Raw genomic sequence first — 21,899 nt, forward strand, 5'->3', positions numbered from 1 at the left:
AGCGCGCGAGGTAACGTGTCACGCATCCTTGACCCAGACCTCGCCTCCAACTCCGCCCGGGCTGTCAGATCCAGGCACCCAGTGAGCGGATTTCTCGGAGCTCCTCCTACAGCTATCAGGGCGAGCCCGCTATGCGGTCTCCGAGTAGCGCAGGCGCCTTCCAGCCTCCGCGCTTGCGCACTCGGCGACCTCCCGCCCGCATCATGAAGGTACTCCGGCGGGCTTGGCGGCACCGGGTGGTGCTGGCCCTGAGCGGCCTGGCGTTTTGCAGCACCACGCTGTTGTATTTGGCGCGCTGTGCATCCGAGGGCGAGACGCCCGCAGCCGCCGGAGCCGCTCAGCCCCGCGCTAAGGCCTTCCTGGCGGTGCTAGTGGCTAGTGCGCCCCGCGCGGTGGAGCGTCGCAGCGCGGTGCGCAGCACGTGGCTGGCACCGGGTAGGCGCGGCGGCCCCAAGGACGTGTGGGCGCGCTTTGCTGTGGGCACCAGCGGCCTGGGCTCAGAGGAGCGGCGCACGCTGGAGCTCGAGCAAGCACAGCACGGGGACCTGCTGCTGCTGCCCTCCCTGCGCGACGCCTACGAGAACCTCACGGCCAAGGTCCTGGCCATGTTGACTTGGCTGGACGAGCACGTAGACTTCGAGTTCGTGCTCAAGGCGGATGACGACACCTTTGCGCGCCTGGACGCCCTGCTGGCGGAGCTACGCGCACGTGAGCCTGCACGCCGCCGTCGCCTCTACTGGGGCTTCTTTTCTGGGCGCGGGCGAGTCAAGCCCGGAGGTCGCTGGCGAGAAGCTGCCTGGCAACTCTGCGACTACTACCTGCCCTATGCTCTGGGCGGTGGGTACATCCTGTCTTCGGACCTGGTGCATTACCTGCGTCTCAGCCGGGAATACCTGCGTGCATGGCACAGTGAAGATGTATCGCTGGGTGCCTGGCTGGCACCCGTGGATGTGCAGCGGGAACACGACCCGCGCTTCGACACAGAGTACAAATCACGGGGCTGCAGCAATCAGTACCTGGTGACACACAAACAGAGCCCGGAGGACATGCTGGAGAAGCAACAGATGCTGCTTCATGAGGGCCGATTGTGCAAGCAAGAGGTGCAATTGCGCCTCTCCTATGTCTATGATTGGTCAGCGCCACCCTCCCAGTGCTGCCAGCGCAAGGAGGGCGTTCCCTGATGTCATTGCATGTGCTAGGGCCTCTCCGGACCCAGGTCAAGCTGCCTGGACAATCTGGCCAATTGTCTGGGGTGAGCCTGGTTTATACAATTACTGTTGAGGCCTTGGGACCTCAGTTCATTTACTGATGGCCAGAGGCAGCTAACAACATCTAGTCCTAGTCCATTCCTTGGAGAGTGTGCTTCATTCGTGGTCTGTGTAAGGCCTGCCCAGGGGGCATCTTGTATGGGTTTGTATGTTGCATCTGCACCCACACACACACACACACCTCCAGCCAGTGTAATGCCACCTATCAGCCGTCTGGGGTGTGAGGGCAGGGGGCCTTCTCCCTTGATGAGTTTATAGTACTGCATTCTGTCCCTACTTGCGCTGTACAGCTCACTGCGCTGTCCGCAGACTGTTGGATTCATCTGTGTATTGCCATCAAAGTGTTACTTGCCAAAATTGTCATTGTTTGGACAAAGTTCCGCTCTGTTGTGTCTCCCATTTTTATCCTTTGTCATGTACAAGTCTGAGATTTGACTTGATTTTCAAGTCAGCTAGCTTAGAGAGTATTTTGTCTCTGAAGATAGTTTGGTTAAATGTAATTCAGTTTGCTTGAAAACTATTTATAAATATTGTAAATTTGTGTAGATAAGAATTTTAAGTTAAAAGCTTAACTTGTGGTGCACAACTTTAATCCTAGCACTCGGGAGGCAGAGGCAGGCGGGTCTCTGAGTTCAAGGCCAGCCTGCTCTACAGAGAGAGTTCCAGGACAGCCAGGGCTACACAGAAAAACCCTGTCTCAACCTCCACACCACTCAAAAAAATAATTTGAGTATGTGCAAGTCTTAATTTTTTTAAGTTTTTAAGAAAAATACTTTAATGTCAAAACTTGTATCTGTGTATTAATCTATTGACACCCTGAGTGGCCAACCAATTGCTGGGCATATTTAAAACATAGAAAGTTATTTCAACTGTCCATTTCTCTTTCAGGTCTCCTAATAAGTCCCTTTGTTTTTGTTTTTTTCTGAATAGACCACTTTTAAGGCTTTTCAGAGAGCATGAGCCTATGACTTTAAGGCACTCGGCAACTAGGATGTCCACACAAAGTTTGTCTTTCAAATATGTTTGGTTTATTCACACAAACATTCCTAACAATATGTCAATATATAAGTTAAGCAGATGTCTCAGCTGGGTAGTGGTGCATGTGTCTTTAATCCCAGCACTTAGAAGGAAGAAGCAGGTGGATCTCTGGAAGTTCAAGGCCAATTTGGTCTGCCTATTGAGGAAACCTGTCTCAAAAAAGAAAAGAAAAAGAAAAACCCAGACGTCTCACCAAGCTGGGACCAGTTGTTTGGGTAGAAATGCTGCTGCAGGTTCCACTGAGGAAAAGCGTGCGTGCTTGACTGCTGCCCACTGTGCCGTCCCGTCCTTCAGTTGTGGTAGACTGAGAGGATGGCACCAGTCAAAGTCCAGGAGATCCTTGAGAGCGTAGGCCGATGGCCAGCACTAACAGGCAGGCTTGAGGGGCCAAGCATCAGTGGTCACTGAGGCCAGGAACACAAAGAGAATCTCGAGTCCTCTTGGTGTCAACACAAACTATAGAAGCCTTGTCACAGGAACAGTGCGATCCTAGAGACCGTTTCCAGACTTCTGATTTGTGTATCATTTCACTGGGTAGCCACTTTGGACTAAGGGGTCATTGGCATGCCATCCCCACCTTGGGGTTAGCTTATTAGCATATCACGACCTGTCCTGAATTAGGCTTGTATGTCGGCTGTCGGGGGGCTTGCTTCTGAGGCCTGGCTCTTAGCAAAGCTATCTGGTGGCAAACTCAAACATATTATTTCAAGCTCCTATCTTTATAGTATGGGATCAAGTTTTGTGGCCTGTAAGGGTCAGATTAGGAGGCCTAATACACTTTCTGTAGGCTCCTGAAGAAGGGATGAGCTGGCCTGTCTAGACATTGTTCTTACATCGAGTCTGTGAGATGCAATGGGGCTTAAAGGGGTCATGCCCTCTGTGGCAGCATGAATAAGAATGACCCACATAGGTCCACAGGGAGTGGCACTATGAGGAGGCGTGGCCTTGTTGGAGAAGGTATGGCTTTGTTGGAGGAGGTGTGTCACTGGGGGGAGGACTTTGAGACTTCAGGAGCTCAAGCCAGTTCACTTCCTGCTGCCTGCAGATCAAGATGTAGAACTCAGCTACCTCTCCAGCACCGTGTCTGCCTGCATGCCACCATGCTTCCTGTCATGATGACAATGGACTAAACCTCTTAACTGTAAGCCAGCTCCAATTAAATGTTTTCCTTTATAAGAGTTGCTGTGGCCATGATGTCTCTTCACAGCAGTAAAACCCCTAAGACATCCTTACAAGACTGGTGGCTTCCTAGAGATGTTGATAGCAGGACCAAGATTCATACCAACCATTTTCTCATGGGATGTTTCACCTGAACTTGGAATTGCTTGAGGATTGGTTAAATCTCTGTCCTTCAGATGAAGAGATGAGCTTGAAGGGCCATGAAGAGACTGAACAACACAGAGGGCCATGTGGCCATAGGCAGCCAGGACCCAAGTTAAGTGCTCTAGATGACTGCACAGAAAACATGGCACAGATCCCAAAATAAAGGGTAAAAAGTCTATAGACATCCACAATTTATGTAGGCTCTAGAGATGATTCAGTCAATAAAGTGTTTGCCACATAATTATGAAAACCAGAGTTTGACCTCTACCCCTGGCACTCACGTAAAAAGCCAGGTGTAACCGTGGGCTTGTAACCCAATATGAGGGGAGGCAGAAATAAGAATCTTCCTGAGTCTTACTGGCCAGCCAGGCTACAAGTGATCCCTAAGTACCAGTATCAGACCCTCTCTCAAAACCAAAACAAGGTAGGCAGCTCCTGAGAAATACTCAAAGTTGACCTCTCTAGGCTCCATGCATATGTGCACACACAATTTTTTGCTAACTTCAGGGTGTTGTGTGATACTAGTCCGGGAAGACAGACATCACCTGTTACACCATGTCCATTACGCACCACGAGGAAACATGAAAGAGAGATGGGCTCATGAAACAGCAAAGCCTTTAATAAATATCCACACAAGTGTGGTCGCTGATCGATCAGGGCGGCAGGACAAGGACTCTTGTTTCTCCTGGAAGCCCTGGACAGGAGCAGAAGCAGAAGCAGAGTTTTAAGCATAAAACCATGAACAGACCCAGAAAGACAATTAGCACATGTACTCACTCATAAGTGGTTTTTAAACAAAGAAAATCAGCCCACAAGTCACAATCCCAGAGAACCTAGACAGCAATGAGGACTTTAAGAGACACACATGGATCTAATCTACACGGGAAGTAGAAAAAGACGGGGAGCATGGGGACCTTGGGAGAACGTTGAAGCTGGGTGGGGGGAGGCAGGAAGGGGAGCAGAGAAAAATGTAGAGCTCAATAAATATCAATAAAAAAACCCATGAACACCTATTGCCAACTCATAGTTACAATTTTCCACCGGTCAGGATTCAAAGATTAGGGGCTTTCCCTGTGTGTTCCGTCATTGTCAACTGACACAGAATGTAAGCTTTTTAGTCTAGCCAATCAGATTCATTTGTTCTTTCTGTTGTCAGGAACAGACACAATGTTTAGAGAACTAAGCATGCATGATAACTACTTCTGTTGTGTAAGGAGTTGGTCAGTTATTGGAGACTTTCCGCTCCACTATAAAACATAGAGGTAGTTTAACAAGTCGGAAAGCATCTTGTCCAAGCATAGTTAAGTTGGTCTAAGAGCCGCCACCACCTCCTGACCACCAACTCCATTGGTCTCTGCCTCTTTATCTCTTTTAGGTGACTCAGCCTGTCTGAGACAGTTTTTCAACAGCCCTTATACCTTGCATATGCTTGAGGAATGTAAGTGTTACAGTTCTAAGGGGAAAGGCTTCCCCAATGGAAGTATTATAGCTCTGCTCAGGCAAGGGGAAGGTTTCCCAGCACAAGTGTTATAGCTCTGCTGGGAAAGGTATCCTGATCATCAGGAGCCAAGGAATACCACAAAGTCATTCTGCACAACAAACTTCACACAAGAGATTTATTGGGAGGGAAAAACACAGGAGGGTGGCTGCCTCTGCTTGGATGAGAAGCAACAGGGAACTGACTAAGCAAACTTTATATAGGGTTTAAGGCTTTTATATAGGGTTAATAGCTTTATATAGGGTTTAATGGGGGGCAGGGATGAAGCTTTCCAGGGTAGCCCGAAATGGGTGGGATTTTTGTGACCTGATCTCAGGGAAACCTTAGGGATTGGTAGGATTCTGTGGTCTGATCTTGAGGCGAGTTGAGAAATTGGTGGGTTTCTGTTTTTTGGTCCTGATCTTGAGCTTTGGGTCAAGTCAGGGTCAGGGTGTTCTTTCCATGGCCCTAGTCTCAGGGTCAAGTCAGGGGCAGGGCATTTCTCCTTGCCCCTGGCCGTGGGGTTGTAATCAGACCTTTTTGTCAGGACCTCCAGCTCCCCAGTAATGATATAAAGACTTATTATTAATTATAAAAGCTTGGCCATAGCTTAGACTTATTACTAACTAGCTCTTACAACTTAAATTAACCCATTTCTATTAATCTACATATTACCACATTGCTTCTAGCTTTAGCTGTCTTCTAGCATGTCTTGTTTTCTCTGCATCTTCTGGCGACTCTGCCCTTCTTCCCAGAGTTCTCTCTGTCTGGCACTACTCTCTATATCTCCTGCCTAGCTAATGGCCATTTAGTTTTTTATTAAACCAACCAGAAGGCACCTCAGCAAAGATACATCTTCACAGTGTACAAAAAGATTATTCAATATTTCTCCCCCTTTTTGTCTAAATAAAAATGAAAGTATTTAACTTTAATACAGTAAAACGATATACAATAAGAACAATTTTCAGGTAAGAATTACATTTACAATGTTCAGTCCATTTGTATTTGGCAATTTCAGAGAAAATACTCAATTATTTATCCTATCTCAGTGAGTCCAAAGTTCTGTATCTAATTTATCTCCTATCATAAATAAGGAAAACTATAATTATGATTATCTATCTAGTCTTCACTTCCATCAAAGACCCCAGAAGGATATATTACCTTAGTAAACATTGCACACAATTTCCAAAACTATAAGAAATGATAGTGGGGCTGGAGAGATGGCTCAGTGGTTAAGAACATTGCCTGCTCTTCCAAAGGTCCTGAGTTCAATTCCCAGCAACCACATGGTGGCTCACAGCCATCTGTAATGATGTATGGTGCCCTCTTCTGGCCTGTAGGCATACAAGCAGACAGAATATTGTATACATAACAAATAAATGAATAAATATTTTTTAAAAAAGAAATGATAGAAACAGTTGGATGCCTGGACAGTCACCCAAGGTTTCTCTTGCATCTTCAGCCTACAGGCCTAGAATATCAGACAGACTTTTCTGTGAAGCAGGTATTTTTGAAGAACTGTCCTGCCCTGTCTTGGCAAAGTTCATCGGTCACTTTCTTTTGTGTCCTGCTTGTTCAGCTTGGACAGCATACTGTCAGCAGTCGAGGCAAAGGCAGTTTCTTGCCCAAATGCTAGCTTTTTGCCACAAAGAGAGCAAACTCCATATGGAGGTTCTTTGATCCCCATCATCCTTTATTAAAGAAAACTGGTGTTGCCTGGAGTGCATGTCTCACTGTCATGAAAAGTCTTATGTTATCAAAACATTTTAAATATCACCAGGTGATGGTGGTGCACACCTTTAATCCCAGCACTTGGGAGGCAAAGGCAGGCAGATCTCTTTAAGTTTGAGACCCGCCTGGTCTACAGGCTCCAAAGCTACACAGAGAAACCTTATCTCAAAAAAACCACATTTTAAATGTCATATTCTGAAGTGTTTGAATACCGTCTATTTATTTAAAAGATATCTGTTTAACCTTGAAAACATACCTAATATGACTACAAGTTTGATTGTTATAGATGACTAACTACTACCTTGCATTTCTTAATTATCCTGAACAGTTTGTAACAACAGCTTTTAAGAGCTATAAATTAACATTACATTTTTAAATGAGTTGCATAGGTACATACCTTAAGCAAGAATAGAAGCATACATAGAGTATGTTCTAACAAAAATAACCTTAAATTTGTATCCATATATGAAAATCCACACTAATGTAAAATATTTAGTTGTCCAAAAGTATACTCAACAATCCACCCTTTTATCCCATCATTTCTATTCTATTCCCCTTTTTCTGTTCAGATGCCTGAATTTACTCTCCTTTGTCTATATCTTTTCTGACCATTACCAATAGCAACTTGTAGCCAATCTCTCTAAATAATGATAAACATCCATAACCCACTGAATGACCAAAAACCACCCATTACACCTCTTGAGAATGTGGGTGTCATGTTTTATAGACTGCTTCCTGTTGTCTAGGGATGCTGGCACCTTTAGGGGGTCCTGGGAAAGGTGGGATAATGGTCAAGTCCTGGGAGAACTAGCTGTTGTCTGGTCTCTGTGGGATGGAAAAGTGAAAGGCTTATCAAGTCCTAGCTGGAGAAGTCTGTGAGGCTGGACTACCTCAGCCAACAGTCTTGACTGTTCGGGATGCAGAGCTCTGAGAAAACTGCAACAGAGGCACTCTGAGGGGCTGGATCACCTGGGCCGGCCATTTTTATTGGTGTTTGGTCCCCTTATTCTGAAAATACATAAGTTCAAAGGTAACATACATATCTGCATTAACACAAGTATGGACTATCTGTTGTGCACAACCAGTCAAAGATGATTTTTGTTTTATGTTTGAACAGGTAAAATATACACCTGTCTTTTAGTTTTTCTAGTTTATTTCTTTATGTTTATTATTTTAGGGAGTCTCCACCAATCAAATCTGATCTCTATTAATCTGGAAATAATCCATAGCCTTTCATTTTCTGTGGAAACAAAAGCATAACCTCTGCCCCAACACAACACATTTCTGACTTCCATTTTGAAGTTAAGACATTTTTGAAATATATAGGTTGTTGTCTAGGTTCTCTGGGGTTATGGATTGTAGGTTGGTTTTTCTTTGATTTATGTCTAAAAGTCACTTATGAGTGAGTACATATATTTATCTTTCTGGGTCTGGATTACCTCACTCAATATGTTTTTTTTTTCTACATTTATCCCATTTACCAGCAAATTTCAAGATGTCATTATTTTTTTACCTCTGAGTAGTACTCCACTGTGTAAATGTATCACATTTTCTTTATCCATTCTTTGGTTGAGAGGCATCTAGGTTGTTTCCAGGTTCTGGCTATTACAAATAATGCTGTTTGTGAACATAGTTGAGCACATATCCTTGTGGTATAAATGAGCTTCCTTTGGGTATATACCCAAAAATGGTATTGCTGGGTCTTGAGGTAGATTGTTTCCTAATTTTCTGAGATATCACCATAATGATTTTCAAAGTGGCTGTACAAGTTTGCATTCCCACCAGCAATGGAGGAGTGTTCCCCTTACACCTTACCCCACAACCCTTACCCAACAACTTCTCCAGTATAAGCTGTCATCAGTGTTTTTCATCTTGGCCATTCTGACAGGTGTAAGATGGAATCTCGGAGTTGTTCTGATTTGCATTTCTCTGATGACTAAGGATGCTGAGCATTTCCTTAGGTGTCTTTCAGCCATTTGAGATTCATCTGTTGAGAGTTCTTTTTTTAGGTTTGTACCCCATTTTTTATTGGATTATTGGTTCTTTTGATGTCAAGTTTCTCGAGTTCTTTGTATATTGGAGAGCAGTCCTCTGATGTGGGGTTGATGAAGATCTTTTCCATTCTGTAGGCTGTTAGGCTTGTTTCTAACTAGCGCTTATAACTTAAATTAGCCCTTTTCTATTCGTTTACTTTCTGCCTTGTAGCTTTATTTTCTTTACTCTGAACTGCTTGTGCTACTTTCCTGCCCCCTCTGTGTCTGGCTGGCGACTTCTTCTCCCCAGTGTCCTGTGTGCCTACAATTCTGTAATTGGCCATTTAGCTTTTTATTAAACCAATCAGAAGGCACCTTGACAAAGACACATCTTCACAGTGTACAAAAAGTTTAACCAATTTCCTTGCTGTAAGTCCCTTGAGGCATGAAAGTGGCCAGGCCACTCCCCTGAGGATCTTCAATCACTAGGTTCTACCCACAGAACTGCTCTAATAGCCAGACCCAGCCCCCACCCTACAGAGTAAAAAGTCCAAGCTCGGGACTTGAAATCCCACCATTCCCTGCTCTGGAAAGCTCCCCCCACAAGAAATTCTATATAAACCCTGTCTTCTGCTCAGTTCTCCACTGCTTTTCACCCATGCAGAGGCAACCACTTTCCTGAGTTTTTCCCTCCCAATAAATCTCTTGTGTGATGCTTGTTGTGCAGTGTGATTTTTGTGGTATTCCTTGACTTTCCAGTCCCAGAATACCTTTCCCCTCAGAGCTGTAACACTTATACTTGCAGGTTGCAATGTTTCATCTCCTTTCAGAACATTCTGAAAAAAAAAGGGGGGGGGGCTGGAGAGATGGCTCAGAGGTTAAGAGCATTGCCTGCTCTTCTAAAGGTTCTGAGTTCAATTCCCAGCAACCACATGGTGGCTCAAAACCATCTGTAATGGGGTCTGGTGCCCTCTACTGGCCTGCAGGCATACACACAGACAGAATATTGTATACATAATAAATAAAGATTTAAAAAAAAAAAAAAACCATTCTGTGTTTTAAAGAGCTCCCCTCCAAATTGAATGTTTTAAATCAGAGGAAACTGTCTGAGTGTTGCAGCTCAGAGGAAAAGGTATTCTGGCAGTTGGGAGCCAAGGAACACCACAAAGTCACTATATGCGAGCATCATAGTACAGCTCTGTTCTGGAGAAAGTTTCCACAATGCAAGTATAACAACAACTCTGCTCCAGCGGGGGAAGGTTTTCCCAGAGAAAGTGTCACAGCTCTGCTTCACTCTGTTGTTACAGCTGGACTCTGCCCTGGCAAAAATGCCACACTTCACAACAAACCTCAGTCAAGAGATTTATTAGGAGGGAAAAATACAGGAGGGTAGCTGCCTTTGCTAGCGTGAGAAGCAGCAGCAAACTGAATACAGAATACTTAACCACTGAGCTCTTAACCACTGAGCTCTTAACCACTGAGCTCTTAACCACTGAGCCATCTCTCCAGTCCAACATGCTCAATTTTCAGTGATGACAACTTCTACCACTGCGCAAACAAATGATCCAAAACACTTTTATATCTAAACTTGCTCTTTCTTCCTCTATTTCTTCTTATTTACACGTGTCTGGGGTTCTTACATACAGATGTTTATCGTCCAAGAGACCCCCCACCTCTAACCAACAGCCTGTCCTAACAGGGCCTGGAAATTGCCCAGTATCAAGTTGGATGCATGGTACCAATGAGAGGTAAAGAGCCAAGTAGCAAAATGTAGATTAATAGAAACAGGTTAATTTAAATCACAAGAGCTAGTCGAAAACAAGTCTAAGCTAAGGCCAAGTTTTCATAATTAATAATAAGTCTCTGTGTCATTATTTGGAAGTTCAAAGAAAATCTGACAAGAAAGCTTGTTACATTTGGTGTCCAATGTGGAGGCCTGGTTCATATCTCCAAACTTAGGGTCTGAGAAAGCTGAACAAAGCCCCAGGCATGGAGTCTGCTGTTTCTGGCATAGAGGCGTGACTCCTTTAAGAGGCCCAGCTGTGCATCTGAGCACTTGAATGGCACACTATTAGACAGAATGGAAGACTAGATAGAAACACCTGCCCCAGCGTGGGCTCAGAACCTTCCCAGAGCAGAGACAGATAGATATATGTGGCTCCAGGCCAGGGCCTGTAGGCATAAGACTCAGCTCTCACAGACCTGAAGAGGTTGGAGCCATGTGCCACATGCCAAAAGTCAGGTCCAGACTGAGAAAACCTCTGAACAGGTACAGAATGCTTGAAAATGTGCTTAGATGCTGAAGAAAGACAAGAAAATGGGTGTAGATCGTCAAAGAAAAGTAAATAAATAGTTTGAAAAATAAAGTCTTTAAAGAGAATACAGTAGTGTAAGGAGAATAACTCATGTACACTTGGGAAATATTATAATGCAGGATGTCTGGATCCTATATAGTGCTTTGGTGACTGAATTTTTTAATGCGGCTGCTGAGAGATATTGGAATATGGAAAAAAACTACTAAATTAAGCTAGCCTATATATTTTAAGGATGTCTTAAGAGTGGAAGTCAGGAAATGTGTTGGGGGAGAGGTCATGCTTTTGTTTCTACAGGAAACAAAAAGCTACATATTTCTTCATAATTAATAAGGAACAAATTTGACCAGGGGAGACCTAAAAATCTTGGCTGTGGATATGAAGAAAGAAACACAGAAAGACTACAAGACAGGTGACACACACACACACAACACACATATGTATACATCTGATCCCTCTACTGTGGGAATAGCTCTGAGACTGGAGGAGACATGATAAATCTTGTTAGCCACAGAATCCTCATGATTTATAATTAGATCCCACCCTTTCATATGGCATGGCTGGAGATTTATATTACAATTTGGTTATACAGTCCAAACTTATAAAGTTGACAGGTGTCTTTTACCTGCTCAAGCATAGAAAAGAGAATTACCTTTAGCTTATTTGTGCACTCCACAGATTCCATACTCGTGTTAAAGCAGATGTTACCTTTAAAAGGGTTCATGTTTTCAGAACAAAAGGACCAGACATCAATGAAGACAGGACGAGTAGCACAGGGAATCCAGCCTCTCAGAATGCCTCTGTTGCAAGCTGTTAGATGAGATGGTCCAGCCTCATAGACTTCTTTTTATTTAAAAAAAAATATTTATTTATTTAATATGTATACAATATTCTGTCTGTGTGTATGCCTGCAGGCCAGTAGAGGGCATCAGACTTCATTACAGATGGTTGTGAGCCACCATGTGGTTGCTGGGAATTGAACTCAGGACTTTTGGAAGAACAGGCAATGCTCTTAACCTCTGAGCCATCTCTCCAGCCCCCTCTCATAGACTTCTTGATTTAGGACTTCAGGTAAACTCTGCACTTTCCCATCACACCAAGAAGGGACAATAATTAGCTCTCCCAGGACTTGACTGTTATCTTAATTTTCTCAGGGTCCCCTAAAGATGCTGTCACCCCCAGACAACAGGAAGTAATTTTAAGAGCACAATGTCCACATTCCCAAGAGGTGGTGTGGGTGGGGTTTGGTCATACAGAATATGGTCTCTGTCAGTTCTATAGATAGGTCTGCTCCTGGAAGCACCAATTCTACTCTCTCTCTCTTTTTTAAAGCTATTGTTATAAAGTATTTAAGATAATTTAAAAATATAGTTTAGTAGTTAGTCATCTATAACAATCAAACTTGTAGTCATGTTAGGTATGTTTTCAGGGTCAAACAGATATATTTTAGATAGGTAGATGATCTTCAAATACTTCAGAGACATACAGAATATGGCATTTATGATGTTTTCACAACATAAGGCTTTTCATGACAGTGAGACAGGTCTGCTCCTGGCAGCACCAATCTACTTAAAAATAAAAATTATGGGCATCAAAGAACTTCTATATGGAGTTTACGTTCACCATGGCAAAGTTAGTCACTGGGCAAGAAACTTCCCTTGCCCCAACTGCTGAGAGTATGTGTGTAAACTGAACAAAAGAAGGCGACCAAACTTTGCCAAGAAAAGATAGGACAGTTCTTCAAAACTTCTGCTTCACAGAAAAGTCTGTCAGATATCCTAGGCCTGTAGGCTGCAGATGGATGCCCCAATGTTGCAGAGGAATCTTGGGTGACTGTCCAAGCAGCTAGCTGTCTCTGTCAGTTCTATAGTTAGGGAAATTGTTTGCTCTGCACTTCCTGTTTACTCAGGTAATATCATATCCTTATCAGGTCTTTGAGGGGAGTGAAGGCTAGATGTTTATACCATGTTCTTTGTTACCAAATTCAGAAAAGAAACTTACCAAGAGAGATGTTTATAAGGTCGAGAAACATAAAAGCTTAAATTGTTTATCTAAGAAAATGTTTTATGGCCTGAAAAGAAATTTTTAGGTTGGTAATACAAGTTATGATATAAAGTGATTTAGGTGTAAAACTCTGGACTCACCAAGCTAGGATAGATAATAGAGTAGTTTCTCCTAATTTGTCAAATATAAGGAGACTGGACATTGTAAATGTAATCCTTACTTGCTAATTGTTCTTATTGTATATAGTTCTACTGTGTTAGAGTTAAAACCTTTCCTTTTTATTTAAACAAAAAGGGGGAAATGTTGTGGGATATTCATACACTGTGAAGATGTGTCATTGTGTTTGGCTTACTAAAAGATGGACAGCCAATAGCTAGGCAGGAGAGATTAGCTGGGACTTCCAGGCAGAGAGAGAAACTGAGATGATGAATCCAGGTGCATGGATTTTGCCCGCAAGATGCAGAACAAGTTGGATAAATGGTATTGATGAGAAGTAAAAAGCCACATAGCAAAATATAGATTAATAGAAAGAGGTTAATTTAAGTTCTAAGAACTAGTTGAAAACTAGGCTAAGCTAGGTTCAAGCTTTCATAATTAGTAGTAATTCTCTGTGTCATTATTTGGGGGCTAGCAGGCCAAAGAAAATACAATGAGTTTTAGAGCATGGGGATTGGTGGAATTTCAAGTTCTAAGTTTGGGCTTTTTTTACTCTGTAGGGTGAGGGCTGGGTTTGGCCATTAGAGTAGATAAGAATGTTCTGTGGTTAGAGGTCCTCAGGGGAGGGGTCTGGCCACTTGTTTGCTTTATGGGGCTTACAGTGCCTTCTCCACCTGAGAGCCCAGTTCATTCAACACCAGCATTTCTACGTCTCTATCTTTACTTCATTCCTTCTCTCCATTCCTAGCCTGGTCCAGTCCCTGGAGCAGAGCAAGGATTTGCCATTCCTTCTTGAGCTGGTAAGACAGGGAAGTTGAGAAAGGATGTGAAATAACAGGACATTAAAAGGAAGGTAAGTGGTGCCAGGGAAACTCCCAGGAATCCAGCTAAGACCCCGAGGAATAGTGGAGAGGGTGCCTGAACTGGCCATCTACCGTAATCAGATTGGTGACCACCCTAATTGTCATCACAGACCATTTATCAAGTAACTGATGGAAGCAGAGGAAAAGATGCATAGCCAAACACTGGGCGGAGCTCTGGGAGTCCTCCTGAAAAAAGGAAGGAGGGACCGTGCAAACCAGGGGAGTCACGGAACCCACAAAGACAGCTGACCTAAGATCATGGGAACACATGGACTCTGAACCAACAGTTAGGGAGCCTGCATGGGACCAACCTGGGCCCTCTACATGTATATGACAGTTGTGTAGCTTGGTCTGTTTGTAAGGCTCCTAGCAGTGAGATCAGGACCTGTCCCTGGCACTTGGCTGGCTTTTGGGAACCTTGTTCTCCATGCTGCAGCTCCTTGCTCAGCCTTTATACAGGGAGAGGGGCTCAGTCCTACCTCAACTTGATGTGCCATGCTATGTTCAAGCCCATGGGAGGCCTGCCCCTTTCTGAATAGAGACAAGGAGGAATGGGTGGATGGAGAGGTGGGTAGATGGGAGTCAGGGGGAGCAGATGGGAGGAGAGGAGGGAGGGGAAACTGGATGTATGTAAAATAAAGGGAAAATGTTTATTTTAAAAAGGAGGTGAAACATTCCACCCTGCAACAAAGGGAATGTTCTAAGGGGAAGTAAACACTTCATCCTACAGGGAACTCTGGGAAGCTCAGGATGAGAAGAGCTCAAGGGTTTCGGGAAGTTCCTGAAACTGACTAGATTCAGTTGGCTCCTCTCTTGCCAAGCAAGCATAAGGAGCAAGGATGCTGACAGACACCTTTAAAGAAGCTGAGCTACCTGAAGAGTCGCAAATCAAATGGCCTGGAAGGAACACTAACTTGTTGAGCTACCTGCATGCTGTGGAGTGTACTCCAGGTTCCCAGCCTGTTACTCATGCTAGAAGAGGCTTTCAGTGATGCAGCTGCCTTTGACCCATTTCTGCTCCAGTAAATAACCCCAATGAAACGCACTGGTTCATCAAGCTGGATTTTTGTGGTATCCTTACTTCTATCTGGGTGAATAAACATTCACTTACATCTTCCCAGGAAGTGCCACACAATACCAGGCTTGGACATTCTTCACCTTTAGGCGAACACAGAGCTTTTGAGAAGTCAGAGCTTCACCTGTCATGTGTCTCCTTCTTCCTGGGACTCTTTTGCCCCATCAGCCCATTTTATGGGGAAAACTACCTTCCCTGCGTCTCACTTTCAGCTCTGTCCCTCAAATGCTCACCAGTCCCTGGTCTGACATCTCTCAGTTACCATCACCCCCTGCTACATCGTACATCCTACTGAAATGATCATTCCTGGATCCCTGCCTATCATAGTTAGGGTCACTACTGCTTTGATGAAACACCATGACCAAAAAACAAGTTGAAGATAAAGTAGTTTGAATGATAATGGCCTCATAGGATCATAAGGACTAATTATCGGGAGGCGTGGCCTTTTTGGAACTTTTATGGTGTTACTGGAAGAAGTGTGTCACTGGGGGCAGGCTTTGAGGACTCAGAAGTTCCAGCCAGTCTCTTCCTGCTGCCTTGGGATCCAGATGTAGAACTCTCAGCTACCTCTCCAGCAACATGCACGCCTGCATGTCATCATGTTTCCCATCACGATGACAATGAACTAAACCTCTGAACTGTAAGCCAGCCCCGATTAAATGTTTTCCTTTGTAAGAGTTGCCTTGTCATAGTGTCTCTTCACAGTAATTGAAACCCCAAGGCAGGGAGGCAAGGTTTATCTGGCTTACACTTCCTTATCACTATTCATCATCAGAGGAAGTCAGAAAGGAACTCAAACAGGACAGGAACCTGGAAGCAGGAGGTGGTAGAGGCCATGGAGGGGAGCTGCTTACTACTTGCTCCCATGGCTTGCTTACTCAGCCTGCTTTTTTTTTTGTTGTTGTTGTTTTGTTTTGTTTTGTTTTTTTGGTTTTTTGAGACAGGGTTTCTCTGTGGTTTTGGAGCCTGTCCTGGAACTAGCTCTTGTAGACCAGGCTGGTCTCAAACTCACAGAGATCCGCCTGCTTCTGCCTCCCAAGTGCTGGGATTAAAGGCGTGCGCCACCCAGGACCACCAGCCCAGGGATGGCACACCCACAATGGGCTGGGCCCTCCTCCATCAATCACTAATTAAGAAAATGCCTTACAGCCTGATCTTACGGAGGCAACGTCTCAACTGAAGTTCCCTCCTTTTCAGTGACTCTAACTTGTGTGAAGCCGACATAAAACTAGCTAGCACACTATCTCATCATAGGCATGTTTTAGGGGTGCTTCCATGGGTCTCCCACACACACACACCCCTCGAGATTCCCCGTGTCAGGTGAGGGAGGCATGAAAAGGAGTGGCTAGAACCAAAGTCCTTAGGGGAAGCAAGGGATGGCAAGTGTCAAAGCACTTAGAAGATCTGGCCCATCTGAGCCTCATCCATGGCTCATCTCCTAGTTCGCCTCAGGTCCCTGCATAAGGTGTGACCATCAACAAGACTTGTAGTGTGGCCCTAGCAGTATTCCCGTGGACTATAGTACCCTTCTCTGTTGGGGTTATAAAGGAAAAATACTGTTTTGGGCTTTTCCAACAACACTGTGTCGCTCATCTCAGCCAAACTTGCTTTGGTAATGAATGCTGCTCCAGGTTGGGGAGAAGCCAGGAGTTGCGGTGTGTGGCCCTATCAGTCAGCTTCATACTGTAGAATAAATACTTTAGGTAGCCACTGCTTTTCCGAGGCCAGGCCTGATGCAACAGCGGGCCAAATGAGCCTACATCAAACTCTGCCTTTCCACTGAGCCAGGATCTGACCATGCTCGGTGACCCAAGAAGGAGGAAACCTAAGACGCAGCCGTTCCTTCCTCTGGCGTCTGAGGGTCTCAAGATGGCCTGGCCTTTATTGTTGGCCGTTCCTACAGCCTCCCACTTCTGATCCTGAGAGATCAAGGATGGCCGGTGATAGCTGGAGTCCCTGTGGTGGTGGCAGGTCACTCTTGCCCCCCAGCATACCAGATGCGCCCTACTCCAGCCCTGGCAGGCCTGCACTAGAGGAAGAATTCTGAATCCCCTGTAAATGCGTTGGAGAGTTGGACGTCAGTGTTCCTGCGGCCAGGACAGGCCTAGGGGATGCCACTATGACCTCTGGGCCACTAGGGAGGTGTCTGGAAAGGCCAGGAGGTGATTGGAGCTTTAGGGGATTGAACAACTGCTTAGGAGAGATACTTCAGTGGCAGAAATGGCTCCAGCACTTGGCTTCCTGTTTACTCCCGTTCTGGCTGCCACCTATCACCAGGTCTCAGCAGGGTTGCCTTAGGGATGTGCTGCTGGGCTGGGGCTGCATGCTTGCATGCTGACTATTGCAAAACTGATGTTATCTCCTGGAAGAACCTGTGAGTCACTGCCCCAGAGCAAGGGGCTGTGCCCCAAATTCTCTCAAACAAAGACCCTTTGTCCCTAAACACTCCCATCCAGGCCCACATGAACAACCACCAGACACACAGGCAGACATACGTGCCAATAGAGGTAGCCAACACAGGTAGAATTAAGACTGTTTTCCATCCCTGAGTGTGTTTATCGGCCCACCTGCCTCAGCTCTCAGAACTAAGCTATGGAAGATTTGGGGCTGGCTGCAGGAGGTCCCTTCAACAAGGCCCTGAAAGAATAGGGCCATAAGGTCTTAGAGCCCACAGTGACCTCAACTGGGAACCCACGGGCAGAATGGCCACACCCAGTCAGTGAACAGTGGCCCCAGGACCCATAATCTTGTGTTCTGCTCTAAAATGCAGTCTGCCTTGGATTCTTCAGTTTGTCTGAGACCAGTGCTCTGGGGGCAAGACAGAGTCCACACAAGGCTCTCCCAGTGCTACCCAAGGACCTTCTTCTCAGGCCAGGAGTGAGGTGGGAAGCCCCAAACACCTGGGATATGCTCACAGTAAGCTAGTGTGAGACCCTGAGCAGCCACGCATCCCATCTTGGAATCCCTAGCTGACCGAGGCAGGACTAACGCCACTGGGTCTTACCCAATGACCAGATCTATGTTCACTCCTGAGTCTGACCACTTGCCTGGAGAGAGCTCCAGTCATCTGGACACCGTCCCCATGCCTACTTGGTAGAGGTCTAGTTGATCTGGCTCTTCCTGATCCAGGGGAAGAGCACCTCCAGAGAGACTCCCCACATGCCAGCCAGGTGCTCTTGGTTCTCTGTAGAATATATAAACTGGACTGCTTCCAAACTTAGGGGGCCCAGCAGGTGGCAAGTTCCAAGGGGCCCTTAGAGTAGACCCACTCAAAAGCCAAGCCTGCCTGGCTATATATATATAAGGTCAGTATGAGCAGGCCTCTTCTGTATGTTGAACCCCCCCAAAGCGGAGCACAGGGTGGGTATATGTGGGGCCTGGAACCGTCAAAGCTACACAATACCTAAAACATAGGTCTTAGAGGCTAAGCCTTGTTCATGTCCAGAAGCCCCTGTCCCTGCCTACCCCCTCCAACTCCTAGCTTGAGATGCACTCTAAGAGGACTCTCCAGCCATCCTGGGCATGAGAACCACATTCTTATTTGTGCTTAAGCCCAGGACAGGATGCCAAGGATACAAAACAGCGTACTTCCAACACCAGAGTGGATACTGATCCTAGGAAGGGCTGGTCAGGTCTAACCAGGCTATGGCCCAAGATCAAATTCAGAAAGGTTTCAGATCAAGCACTTCCATGTTGGATATGACTTTCCAGGACAGTCAGGAGCCCTTTGCAGTGGCTCATACCCCAGCTCCAAGTCCCAGCCTGGCAGGCACAAGTGTCAGACTGAGCTTGGGGGAAGGCAGCCTACCAAAGGGGCTAGCAAGGCCAGCCAGCACCTCAGCTGCTCTAAAACAATGGCTTGGGATCAGGAGCAAACCAAGGCTGCCCAGCACAGCGATGCCCATGCTTTCTTTGTCCCCAGCCAAAGATGGGACGTATCTAGACGCTCGGGCCATTTCATAAACCAGTTCAAAATGGCCGGGCGATGGTGGCGCACGCCTTTAATCCCAGCACTCGGGAGGCAGAGGCAGGCGGATCTCTGTGAGTTCGAGACCAGCCTGGTCTACGGAGCTAGTTCCAAGACAGGCTCCAAAGCCACAGAGAAACCCTGTCTCGAAAAACCAAAAAAAAAAAAAAAAAAAAAAAAAACAGTTCAAAATGGGAGAATGTAGAAAATAAATTACCTTCTCCTGAGCGCTCCCCACTCTTGAGACCCTCAAGGTAGCCCCCACCTGAATATCATAGCAGTTGCAGACAGTCTGCCTTCCATAGCATGCCATGCTCAGGCTGGGCAGCCATGCTAGGTTGTCTTCCCTGTATCTCTGAGATATCAGAGCCTAGTACCATGTGAGACTTGAGAAAAACCATATGGTACAGCTGGGTACAAGCCTGGCTGCTTGTCTTTTGGGCAGGTTGCATGGGATTTTCTGTCCACGTTGGAGCCTTCCACTATACCCGAGACACCCACTCACTTGCTCTTGGGCCCCCAGCCGCTGGGGCTCATCTGGAGACAGCACATTCCAAGGAAATTACAGGTAAGTGGCTAATGACCTCCGATTAGGGGCAGGAATGGGGAGAAAGAGCAGACAGACAGACGCAGGTGGAGTCAGGCACAAAGACAAGGCCCACCCTGATCCTGGCCACCTGCCCAGGCATTGCTCTGTGGAGCTGGCCCCCGGTCAGTGTCTCCTCATCTCTCATCTCCATCCGTTTTTTTGTGGGGCCCTAAGTTCCATTCTGTGAATCTCCATTCTGGGCATCACAGACCCTGCAGCAGCCAACAAGACAAAAGGACAAAGCTGTGAGACCTTTACCTTGGGCAGGGAGGCCCTATATGTGGTTCAGGCGAGCCTGTCTGGGGCTGCCCACCATGCTGGGTGGTTGGCTTCGAGCCTCAGTCTGATCTGCACAAGGTAATAGCTGCTATTAGTGGAACAGAGAAATTACAGGCCTAGCCATGCAGAGAAGCAGCCCCTGAAAACCCTAATAATGTAAATGAGATGTTTATGGATCTGCAGAGGGGTAGATATCCAAACCATACTTCTGTCCCACCTCCTTCCTAGTCCCTCCTTCGCCTCTCACAGAACCTTGGCCCTTAGTGTCAGTATCTCCGCGGATATGCCCTGAAAGGTCACTCTGTGTGCAAACTATCTCCCTGCCATAGTGGATGGAGGCCCTGCTCCTCCTGGGATGAGAATGCATGGATGTCCCAGTCCAAAGGGCTGGGGCTCTGGAAGGAAAACTAGAGAGCTCCAGTTCTTGGTCCAGCAGGTAGGCTGCCTAACAAGGTTACAGAGAGCAGGAAAAAAAGAGGGCTCCCGAAACCGGGATATTTTAATCTGACCTGGACTCTCAAGCCTGTCGGGATCTCGGTAATTGGCAAGTGGGAGGACAGTCACTCCTTCCACACTTGGGCCCCTTTCTATTTACTCAATATCCCCTGCTTATGCTCCGTGTGGACCCTAGCAGGCTTTGCACCATACCCCATCAAAGTAGAAGGCACTGAAGCTAGGTCATGTGAAAAACAGACCTCTCCAGACAGCCCCCGCCCCTGACGCCACTTGAGGGTTGGGAGTGAGGGTCTGGAAGAAAGGTGGGGATGGGTCAGTGGCCAAGCCTATTACCACAAAGACTGGCGCCACCCACACCACCTCCATGCCTGGCTTGATCTGCCTCACTGCCCAGCAAGACCCCAAGGAAGGGCCCTCCTATGGTACCTCAAGGACGGTCATGGCCTTGGGTGAGAGACTGCCCACAGACCTGTGAGCAGACTCCTCATCTCTCAGCCGTATACTTCCCTTTGGAAGGTCATTCCTCGGCCAGGGAAACTCTCCCCTGCTCAGTCTTGAAGACAGCGTGCTGATGGCCTGAGAAGGTTTTGTCTTGAGAAAGTCAGGAGCTGGAAGCTTAGCACCACCTTTTGATGGCCCAGGTGCCAACTAGAGATGGTATCTTGGAAGCTCAACAGGCTGGGACACCCTGACGCTAATTTATATTCTTTGACAGGAGTTTGCCAGAGCCAAAGTAGTGCAGGGATAGAGGGATCTCACATTAATCACTGACTCCTACCTTGAGGACTGCAGTGGACAGGCTGCTAGGTCTGCCCTGCACACCAGCTGTGGGCTCTGATCTTTAGGGAGTGGTGGCCTTCACTGAGTGAAGTGAAAGTGGCAAGAAAGGGAACTCCTGCCTTAGCCTGGACATGCTTCCCTACCCCAAACTTTGTCTTTTTTTTTTTTTTTTTTTTTGGTTTTTCGAGACAGGGTTTCTCTGTGGTTTTGGAGCCTGTCCTGGAACTAGCTCTTGTAGACCAGGCTGGTCTCGAACTCACAGAGATCCACCTGCCTCTGCCTCCCGAGTGCTGGGATTAAAGGCGTGCGCCACCACCGCCCGGCCCAAACTTTGTCTTAATCACACTTGGGTTTGCAGGTGCTCTCCAATGCGGCACACCTAAGAAGTGGGCAGTCTTGTATGCTGCCTATATAGCCTTGCTCCCGTCAGCAAACCCAACAGTTTGTGGGCCCCTCCTCATAGGGTGCAGGCCTCACCGGGCCCTTGTGCTGACTAGTTTTTGTTTTTTTCCTTTTTGTTTATGTCAACTTGACAAAGGTTAGAGTTAAATGAGAGAATCTTGAGAAAATGTCTCCATAAGATTGGCCCAGCCATATATGGTGGCACA

At 46.3% G+C, this 21,899-nt stretch overlaps 1 protein-coding gene across 1 annotated transcript; it reads left to right on the top strand.

Moving 5' to 3' along the window:
* The first annotated feature begins 188 nt into the window (after positions 1–188).
* On the top strand, positions 189–4,328 carry B3galt6 (beta-1,3-galactosyltransferase 6). Its single transcript, XM_057783464.1, has one exon. The coding sequence runs from the start codon at positions 204–206 to the stop codon at positions 1,179–1,181; it is 978 nt and encodes a 325-aa protein (XP_057639447.1). The 5' UTR covers positions 189–203; the 3' UTR covers positions 1,182–4,328.
* Positions 4,329–21,899: the final 17,571 nt, after the last annotated feature.

This window comes from Chionomys nivalis, chromosome 11, assembly GCF_950005125.1.
Source record: "Chionomys nivalis chromosome 11, mChiNiv1.1, whole genome shotgun sequence".
In the NCBI taxonomy this organism is placed as follows: domain Eukaryota; kingdom Metazoa; phylum Chordata; class Mammalia; order Rodentia; family Cricetidae; genus Chionomys; species Chionomys nivalis.

What these genes read in the sequence shown, in the direction of transcription:
- B3galt6 (XM_057783464.1), top strand. Translation starts at nt 204, where the DNA reads ATGAAGGTACTCCGGCGGGCTTGGCGGCACCGGGTGGTGCTGGCCCTG.